This window comes from Triticum urartu, chromosome 2, assembly GCF_003073215.2.
Source record: "Triticum urartu cultivar G1812 chromosome 2, Tu2.1, whole genome shotgun sequence".
Lineage (NCBI taxonomy): Eukaryota > Viridiplantae > Streptophyta > Magnoliopsida > Poales > Poaceae > Triticum > Triticum urartu.
Genome location: NC_053023.1, coordinates 735,590,282 through 735,600,123, shown reverse-complemented (window position 1 = coordinate 735,600,123; position 9,842 = coordinate 735,590,282). Strand labels below are relative to the sequence as shown.

At 42.5% G+C, this 9,842-nt stretch overlaps 1 protein-coding gene across 1 annotated transcript; it reads left to right on the top strand.

The window, feature by feature from the left end:
* The first annotated feature begins 4,927 nt into the window (after positions 1-4,927).
* LOC125538377 lies at positions 4,928-9,615 on the top strand. The gene is made up of 10 exons (XM_048701632.1): positions 4,928-5,171; positions 5,288-5,437; positions 5,929-6,200; positions 6,316-6,528; positions 6,616-6,708; positions 6,840-6,944; positions 7,637-8,007; positions 8,183-8,252; positions 8,935-9,093; positions 9,568-9,615. Exons 1-10 carry the CDS (start codon positions 4,928-4,930, stop codon positions 9,613-9,615), a joined length of 1,725 nt encoding a protein of 574 aa, XP_048557589.1.
* Positions 9,616-9,842: the final 227 nt, after the last annotated feature.

The following is a 9,842-nucleotide window of genomic DNA, read 5'->3' as shown; positions in this document are numbered from 1 at the left end:
GATTGCTGAGGCATATATTGCAGATGAATGCCTGACATTTTGCTCCAGGTACATGGATGATGTTGAAACAATATTTAATCGGAAACCAAGAAATATAGGTTATTCAGATGAAGAAGCCTATGGTGTTGACGTTTTTGGGCATGGAGTTAATTTTACTTCAGGATATGACTATGAATATGTGCATGAGCAAAAAGATTTTGACCAGATGGTGTGGTATGTGTTGAACAATTGTGATCAAGCTAAGAAATATATCGAGTACGTTGTCACTTTTGAAACTTGTGCTTGTTGCATTGTGTTGTACATATGTGATCTCGAGACTAATTTGTTTTATTTTACAGTATGTTCAGAGATGAGTTAAAGAGAAAACGGTTGCCGGACAGTGATAAAGAGCTTCAACAAAAATTTCAGACATGGTTCGGGAACTATGTTAGTTTTCATTCACGTCTAGTTATAATCTTTGGTTGTCAAATTTCACTGCAGATTCTAATGTATGTGTTTGTGTGCTGTTGCAGATGATGAGGCTGCGAGATGAGGTTGGCGAAGAGGTAGATGAAGATCTATTTTCCTTGGCATGTGGTCCTGATCGGAGAGTCCGGAAATTCTCATCGTGCATAGTGAATGGGATTAGATTTAGCACTGTTGCTCGTGATAGCAACAAGAGGACGCAGAACAGTGGAGTCATGACCGAAGGTGAACATGACCGTAAGGTCATAGATTTTTATGGAACCTTGAAAGAGATCATTCAGTTAGATTATAACTTGAAAGATAGGTCAGTTGTTTTGTTTAAATGTGACTGGTTTAAACTTGATGGAAAGAAGACTGAACTTAAAAATGATGGTTTTTTCAAAAGCATACATGTTGGAAGTTTGTGGTACAAGGACGATTCTTTGATTCTGGCTACTCAGGCTAGTAAGGTCTTTTATTTGCCGGACACGAAGTATGGGAAAAATTGGCAAGTTGTGCAAACATTCGACCATAGGCATCTGTTCAATATTAGTGAAACTGAGGGTGTACCTTTTAGTGGTCCTGCATATCAAGAGGAGGAGTGTTGTGAAGAGGAGGATAGGAGAACATCAGTTTCTGACCATACATCTGAGAAGCCTTTGCATAGAGATGATGAGCAAGGCATTACTTTTGAAGCTGATGTCGTTGCTCGTTTGATGAAAGAAAAATCCACAAAAGTGTATGAAGGTGGCGATGAAGATGAAGAAGATGACACAGGTTTGGAGTATTGCAGTGAAGACGAAGGAGGTGCCACAATGGATGTCGACAGCGATGACGAGTAGATGTTTTAGTGTAGAAGGTACTATCTTCATTCTTGTTGCATAATTTTTTCCTTTGCTACTGCAATATCCTGTTGCTGTTTACACACTACATGCTTGTTCAATATAGTACATGGGAGACTGAGGTGTTTATGCACTACAAGTTTGTTTAGTTCAGTACATCGTCTCTTTTTGCATATGTACAGTTTGAATGCACTTCTAAATTTGAAATATTCGACAAGCGTTGTTGACAAGGCTGAGAAGGAGATGCTGAAAAAAGGTTGTGCTGCAAGCTTAAGTTGGTCTGTACAGTGCTTTTGGCTCCTGTCATCTACAATGGTAGTATCTGGAGTTTTATTTTGTTTGCCTTGATACGGCAATGACCGGTGATTCTTCTTGTGATCCGTAACAGAGTTGTATCTGGAGTTATATTTTGTTTGCCTTGATAGGCCAATGACCGCTGATCCTTGTTGTGACCCGTATCAGAGTTGTATTTGGAGTTATATTTTGTTTGCCTTGATTGGCCAATGACCGCTGATCCTTGTTGTGATCCATATCAGAGTTATAGTCTGTCAGTGTGTTAACGAAGTCACCGTGGTTGTAATCCTTCTTGTATGCCTGACAATATATTATCTCTGTACTGGCTGTTGTGAGGATGGCATTTGTGTGCTGTCATTGGCTATTCAGGTACACAAATTATTTCTGAAATTCATATGGCTCATGTATGTTCATAATATGGCCTAAAATCAAGTTTGTTGTATCTAGTTTAGATGCCATCTTCCAAAACGTAATTCTGGTCATTTTAGAAAATTAAAAATGTTCTCAAATTTTTAGAAAATTAAAAACGTAAATCTGCCTGTACACAAAACATGTTGAAGTAAAAAGTTCGCAAATTGTTAGAACGTTCACCGATTAAAAATTTGTTAAGAAAATTAAAAATGTTCTCAATTTTTTTTAAAAGGTACATGAATTGGAAAAATGTTTGATGATTCGAAAAAAGCATAACGTTGAAAAGTTCATGGATTTAAAAAAATATCACGAATTTTGAAAAACATCATGAATTAAAAACGTTCACAAATTTCAAAATGTTCATGAATTTAAAAAAATGAGAAACATGAAGGAAAAAGAGGAAACAAAAGAAAACAAAGAACCAACCAAAATCCACAGAAGCTTCACAAAACCGAAGAGGGGTGAAGCTAGATGGGCCGACCTATTATAACCAGACACTCGATGCCGTGGACTCCCCTCACCATTTGAATTGTATTCGGCACCAATATGTGCCAAATAGCACATTCCTCGATAGCATATGTCACAGGCTTCCTTCCCTGTCCGATAGCACAAGATACAAATAGGATCCACTGATAAGGTTGCGCCAAATAGTAGCAATCGGGCGGCATGGTGGTGGTGCGGGCATGCACCCATGGACGCTCGGGTGTTGTTGAGGTTGTGTATCGGTGCCCGGCATTCATGTATCTTCCCTTGGGTCTGTGTGGTGTGCGTTTGTTTTGGATGCTTCGATGTTGTGTTGGTGCTTTATAATATAAAGCAGGGGAAACCCTTTTTCGTAAACCAAATAGTAGCAATCAGTACATAGGGGTTGTTTGGTTGAAACCCTGAGGAGCATGAGTGAGCTGTTCTCATGGCTGAATGTGGCATGCAGTCGTATCAGAAATTGACAGATCAGGCATCCATGCTCAAGCTTCCAATTTCATAGGACGTCCACGGGTCCTGCAGAGTCACATGGTCGTCCGATTCCTCCAATCGACTCCCCGGCGCTAGCGAGCGGGAACTCGTCTTCCTCAACACCGAACGCGGGCTCCCCTGAAAGCCTCCAAGAGCACGTGCTCCGTTCGCGAGCTCTCCATCCGTCCACCCTGGAGCCCATGCCGCCCATCGGTCGACGCGTATCGACGTCCTGCACCCCCATGTGATCAACTCAGATGGAGATGGCCAAATCAGCAAGTTGTTTGTTTCGATGATACAAAGGCTTTTTCACGTCGAGGTGCGTTTGTAACCAAGTTTATTGGAGTTGGTAGTCCCCGCGCTCATAATTTAAAAAACCAAACTGATAATCGAACCGGTGAGGCCGCCGGTCCGGTTCGTTTTTTAAACTATGTCATCTTTTCCCCTATGGTTTGTAAAAAAGTTGGTGCATATGTCTTGCTCATTCTAGTAATTATTTCCTAATAATAGTGCATAATTAAATATATGTCTTACTAATTACAACAACAAATAATAATCTTGTGTTATATGCTCTAGAATGTTCTAAATTTGGCTCGGCGGCAAAAAGCGCGCGCACGCACGTTACAGTTTTCGCTCCAGCCGCGCGACCGCGCCAAGAAAAAAATAACGCAACGCGAATTGACGCTATTGCCTAGCAATGTTCCCCAAAATTACACATATGCATTCATCCACCAGTACCAGATGAAGGGCCTATTAGTAATTTGACACACACAAATGCCTAACCCCCACCGCACGACCAGCCAAATCCCCTCCCTCCCCCTGTATCGCCAAATCCCCTCCATCCTATTCCCCTTCCTCTTCCGCCGCCGACCACGGCTTCACCTCCTCCACCGCCGAGCCCATCTTCCATTCCTCGTCCACCTCCACTGCAGAGCACGGATCCCCTCCCTCCCCTTGCTCTTCCACTGCCGGTCAAGACCCCCTCTCCCCCACCATCCGCCTCCACCAAACCCTAGAGTAAGCAGCCGCCGCCACCGCCACCACACCGCGCCACTCCCGAGCACGACTCCCCTTGCTCTTCCGCCTCCACGGCCGGTCGCTACCCCACCTCAACTGCCGGTCCAGAACCCCTCCCCCTCCTCTCCGCTCCACCAAACCCTAGAACAAGCCGTTGCTGCGACCATACTGCGCCGCTTCAAGGACCTCTGCACCACACTGATGGGGAAGAAGATTGCAGCGAAGAAACACCGAGGACCCAAGACAGCAGGTATAATCTTCTTAACCCACCCCACGCCTGCCTATTTGCTATTCATGCATATGTATGTCTAATGGGTGTGTGGTAAAAGCTGTTTTCTTGTGTTTGATTTAAGTTGCTAGTGATTCTGGTCCATTAGAGTTCTTGCCATACCTATGAAAAAAGGGTCTTGTGCTGTCAAGTGTAGATTTGGGTCACATATTGTTACAAACTTGATCACAAAATAGTATTTTGTTATTAACTACAGATTATACACATAGTAATTCGTGCTCATGTGTTCACTCATCTTAGAACCATCGCTGCACCCTTTGGAGGAGTCGTGCATCAGAACATGCATAAGGAACAATTCAAGGCTGCAAGCACTCGGAATTCCTGCACTATCGACATTTTTTGCAGCCAAAACTGTCATTTCACCTGAAAAAAATAAACCCAAGCATAGTAGTGATGATTCTGAAGCTGAGTACCATCCTAACAAGGACAATACCAGTGAAGGAGAGTCATCCGATGATAGTTTAGTAGATGAAACAGAAGCACTTTAGTCCACACCTGCTGCTAGCTCAAACTCTAAGGTGCTAATTTCCTCAATCTAGTCATTCATTGCTTAGATATGTTGCTTGTTTGCCGTGCAGCATAATTTTGTTACTGTTTGTTGATTAAACCATGTTTTCATATCTGTCAGGACTGTAAGAAGACTAGTCAGAAAACTAGTAAGAAAAGATCTGCTGCCATGCCCCCTGGTGGAGTCAAGCCTCGACCTCCTAAGAGAGTTCATGCGGACCTCCCAACTAATCCACGAGTCACAAGGTCGAAGAAAGCTCTATCACAAGATGCTGATGGAGGTATTCAAAGTGAGGAAATGTCTGATCCTAAACAGCAGACACCAAGTGTCATCCATAAGCCAACTGCTTCCATGGCTTGTGTCCGCCAAGCTGAAGAAACTGTTCCCAACTTTGATGACCATGGTGTTGAAGGCAAGTTCCTTACTATTATTATCATATCATGTTCATGATTTTTTCTTTTGAATTACTAGCCTAGGCTATTAGCTCCATGATGAACATACTCTCACTATATGCTTTTTTCAAAAAAGGTGATGATCCTGGACATTGTGATGATGACAACTGGATTGCCAATGGAGCTGATCTCATTGCCCATTGTGATGACGAAAATGAGATGGCCAACGAAACTGGTGATAGTGCCCAGCCAAATCAGCAAACCCAACCTAACAATAACTCTGAAGGCATGTTATAACCTGAATCTTTCTAGCATCTATTAGAGTTAAACTTCTTGTTCAATATATTGTTCTATACATCTTCCTGTCTTAATTTATACCATATGTGTGCATGATTTTTTATGAGTCATTCCAGTGTTGCGGGATGATGATATTCTCAAGGACAACTCCATTGCTCATTTCTTAATATCACAGTATTTAAATAAGGACAATTTAGTTAACCTGTGCCTTCTTGAAATCTGCTCGAACCTTGTCTTCCGTTCCAGTTAACCTGTGCATTTGTAACAGTCAGAAACACACCAACATGATAGATAATGCAATATTCCATTTAGTTGTTGTTGCCATGTGGTTACTAGTATATTGTCTTGACTTTTTTTGTGAGCTTACTTCCTGTTGTTATAGTTACACATTTTGAAACGATGTCCTCCATTTATTAGTACACTTCTATACGTGTAATTGCGGTTCAATTGTATCCGTTCTTGATTTTACCTTCTTTTCAGGTCCACAATCCTATGAGGAGCCAAGGGAAAGGGGCCCCAATTTGGGAAAAGGTCTGGAAAGGATCAATCGACGCCGGCAGGGCAAACTGCCGCTTGTCATTCCAGAAGGGAAGTTAAGGCCGGAGGCACCTCTTCTTGCTGCAAAGTTCGCAACTGAATGCAACGTCACAGTTAGACACCATATGCCCGTGTTTAAGCGCTGGAAGGATTACAAGGACCCAGATGGACATGTCCGAGATGGGATCTTCAGGAACTTTGTAGGAAAAGTTGGTGTAAGTACAAAGTCCAGGCCTTCCTCCCTCAAATGGCTATCAAACTATCAATTTTGTGCTATTTTGTCAATTTTGTGCAATCATGATACTTACACATGTTTTTTCATCGGACTAGAACAAGTTTCAGATGGACGTTGATGTTGTGCCAGTTAGGAAGGCTTGTACTGAAATGCTGAAACGTGCAACTCGCCAACAACGATACAGGCTCAAGAAAGAGTATTTTGACCCTCACCCACTCCATTTGGTGATGAGAACGTCTCCTGTCCCCTCGATGACCGATGAGCAGTGGAATGAGCTAGTGGAAAGCTGGAAGGATCCCAAAAAGATGGTATGTTTCTTCCTCGAGACCAATCTCTCGCCTTCTACATGATAATCAAGAAATTGTGCCTTACATGTATTTGGTCTCTTGATGTAGGGGATATGTGAAACTAACAAAAATAATCGAGCTCAACTTAAGTTTCACCAAACCACTGGCTCACGCAGCTACCCTGTGCACTGTGATAATCTGGTAAGTCAAACATGTGGCTCTGGATGTGCATTGTCATGAGAAATATTCTTGACCATAGGTTAATGTAAACTCTTGAATCCATGTAGTAACTGTGTATGATGCTCCCTTGCCTTCATATTTGTTGTTTCCAGGGAGACAAATACAAAGATAAAGAACCCACTGCATTGGATTTGTTCAAGGAGTGCCATTACAGCAAGAAAAAGAAAAGCTACACCGATGTTGTCCAAGCTGCAATTGTAAGTCAGCTTCAAAAGACTACCAACCATCAATTTTTACCTTTTTGCGTACTAGAACTAATATTGTTTGAGTTACTCCACCAGATTGAAAATTGATAATCAAATGTCAGTGTATCTTAATTGAAAATGTTAACATGTTCACTTAACTATCTTGTAATAGCCTGTCCTATATGATTGTACCCTTTTTATTTTCATACAACTGATAAGTTTTGATGCGACTGAAAAACATCAGTTTTGATTTAGTATATGGCTAGATGAAATGACTTTAATAAAAGCGCATAATCACTTTGACATGTGGCCTATCAGCCACCTAAAATTACAGAATTTTTTTATTAATCTATTATTTGGCTTTATATATTGTAGTTTTGGCCATCCCCGGTGTCTTATATTTTTAGTGTGTATATATATATATATATTATTGATTGACTTCCAGAAATAATTTGATTTGAATATTACTCACTTCTAGTTAATTCAGGAAATAGTCCACTTTGTTGTAGATGATAGTATATATGAATAATTTGAATCACCTCCGCACAGAAAAAAGATTAATCTGACTGTTATCACAAGTGTCTAGTTGTAAAGGATGCATGATAGCTTTCCTTACAAAGACGTTGCATGTAAGCTTGCTGATGTTGTCTTCTCTACTTGTGCTTAAGCCGTCTTATAACCATGTTTGTTGCTTGCATTGCTAGACCGAGAGGGAAAACAAGGCCTCTCAGCCTACAGAAGATGGACAAGAATCAAACTCTACGACCAAGGCTGTAGCTGAAGTGCTTGCTAACCACACTAAGAATCCAAGGTTTCTTCAGCATGTGGGGATCCAGCATGTCCATGCGAGATCTAGCGATAGCAACTGTCAAGCAGAATTGGCAAAGAGGGGCAATGTCGAGCTTCGGGCTCTTGTTGACACCTTGACCAAGCAGTTGAAGGAGTCCGAAGAAGCAAGGATCAGGCAAGACGAGGAGCACAGGAAGAGAGATGAGGAGAACAGGAAGAAGCAAGATGAGATGGATGCAAAACTAGACTTTTTGCTAAGTCAGTTGCAAGCAAGATCAACTCAAGGGTAAGTTGTTTGTCCAAGATCAGCCGTCGTCTCTACTTGATACATGGAAGCTGTGTGAATGTGATATACTGCTAGAACCTACCTTCTTATTTTGTAATGATTTTGCTGTGCAAACTGCACACTATTGGATGCAAACTGGTTGCATTTTGCTGCTCCATTGTTCTTGGATTTGGAGATGCAAGGTCAATGTTACTGTGATTTGGGATGTTGTTCCTCTTTTCTGTATTTGTGATGGATCTGGAGATGTAAGCTCTTAGGCTTGGAAACCGATTCTGTGTAGAGACAAAGAAGGGTTGGGTTGGGTAGAGTAAACACTAATGGGCCGAATAAAGTGGCCTCGAAACACACTTTCTGGCTAAAAAAACACATGTGCCGCATAATTTTAATGGGCTGATGTGCATATTGAACACGTGCAAATGGGCCAACGAGAGTGTGAATGATTATGGACCAACCCAAAACAAACAGGCCAACCAGCTGCAGTAAAATGGGCCCATAGGCTTGGATGTACAAAAATAAATGGGCCAGACCACACTGGGCCGAATGCCATCGGCTGACATGGCGCCACGTCAGCTCCACGCTGGCGCCACATCAGCTCCATGCTGGCGCCACATCAGCTCCACGCTGGCGCCACGTTAGATTGCGGGAGATGCCACATGGGACTCATCTTTCTACACGTCATGTAAATCCATGACGGAAGAGTCCGTCACAGCGGATCGGGCCTTGGGCGGGCCGGGGGTCAGATCGGTGACGGCAACAGACCGTCACAATTCATGACGGAAATGAAAATCCGTCAAGGATGGGCGGGTGGGAAAATTATGACGCGATATACATGACGGATTTCAGGACCGTCACGCCCGGCCATCCTTGATAGTATTTTGCATGTTTGTGACGGACAGTTACTGTCACAGATTAACGACTTTCTTGTAGTGCAAACAAGAGGCTTTAGAAAGGCAGAAGGTGCGGTTTGACGTCTCTCACTATGCTCACCTGAATGTTAGTGACGTGCTGTCTAGATACCTCAGTCATGTGCATTCCAGCCGTGACTCGGAAATTAAGATGGTCAAGCAACTGCAACTGAAATATGAGGTACGTTCTCCGGCTTTGACTAGCTTACATATGCTCTGCCAGCCCCCAAGTCTCCGGATTATGATGAACCTAAATGATCTGTAGACTTGTGATATAGGTTGATGCTCTGTCTTAGATTTTCCGTAAGTCCAACATAAATTTCACCTGTAGTCCCCAAGGGCCGGCTTAATTTACCATGAATGAGCCGGTACTTGACTTCATAACTGTCTTGAATTAGTCCAAACAAATAGTGTGATCCGGCTCAACATGAAAAAACTTTCTTAATATCATGCATTAGCCCCCAAGTGCCAAGCGTTGTTACTTGTAAAAAACTTGGGACTTTAAGCATAGAAGAACCATTTTGCATTTTTTTAAATTGCTTTGACAGACATTAGCCCCCAAGTGCCGAGTGGTGTTGCGTTGCAAAGCACTTAGGACTTTAATCATGATAACCTTTATTGAAATAAACTTTAACACACCTGTGCATGTTTGTAGACCGCCCTAACTGAATTGGGCTCTCAATTAACTGATGCAAAGACCTGACTGGCGGATCAAGAGGCGGAGATAAAGAACGCTGACTCCAAACTCCAGTTGAGCCTCTCTGAAGGTGAAAAACTGAAGACCAGTTTTGATGCGGAGAAGAATTCCTGGGCCGATGAGAAAACCTTGCTGATACAGCGGAGGCGGCTCTCCAGGAGGTTACGACAGAGCTCACCGGCTTAAAAAACCGTGTGTCTCAAATGGTCTCCGCAATCTTTGGTGAGTCATTT

What these genes read in the sequence shown, in the direction of transcription:
- LOC125538377 (XM_048701632.1), top strand. Translation starts at nt 4,928, where the DNA reads ATGCCCCCTGGTGGAGTCAAGCCTCGACCTCCTAAGAGAGTTCATGCG. An exon ending in TGATGACCATGGTGTTGAAG is followed by an intron (nt 5,172 to 5,287) that starts GCAAGTTCCTTA and finishes TTTTCAAAAAAG; the next exon opens with GTGATGATCCTGGACATTGT. An exon ending in GGAAGGATCCCAAAAAGATG is followed by an intron (nt 6,529 to 6,615) that starts GTATGTTTCTTC and finishes CTCTTGATGTAG; the next exon opens with GGGATATGTGAAACTAACAA.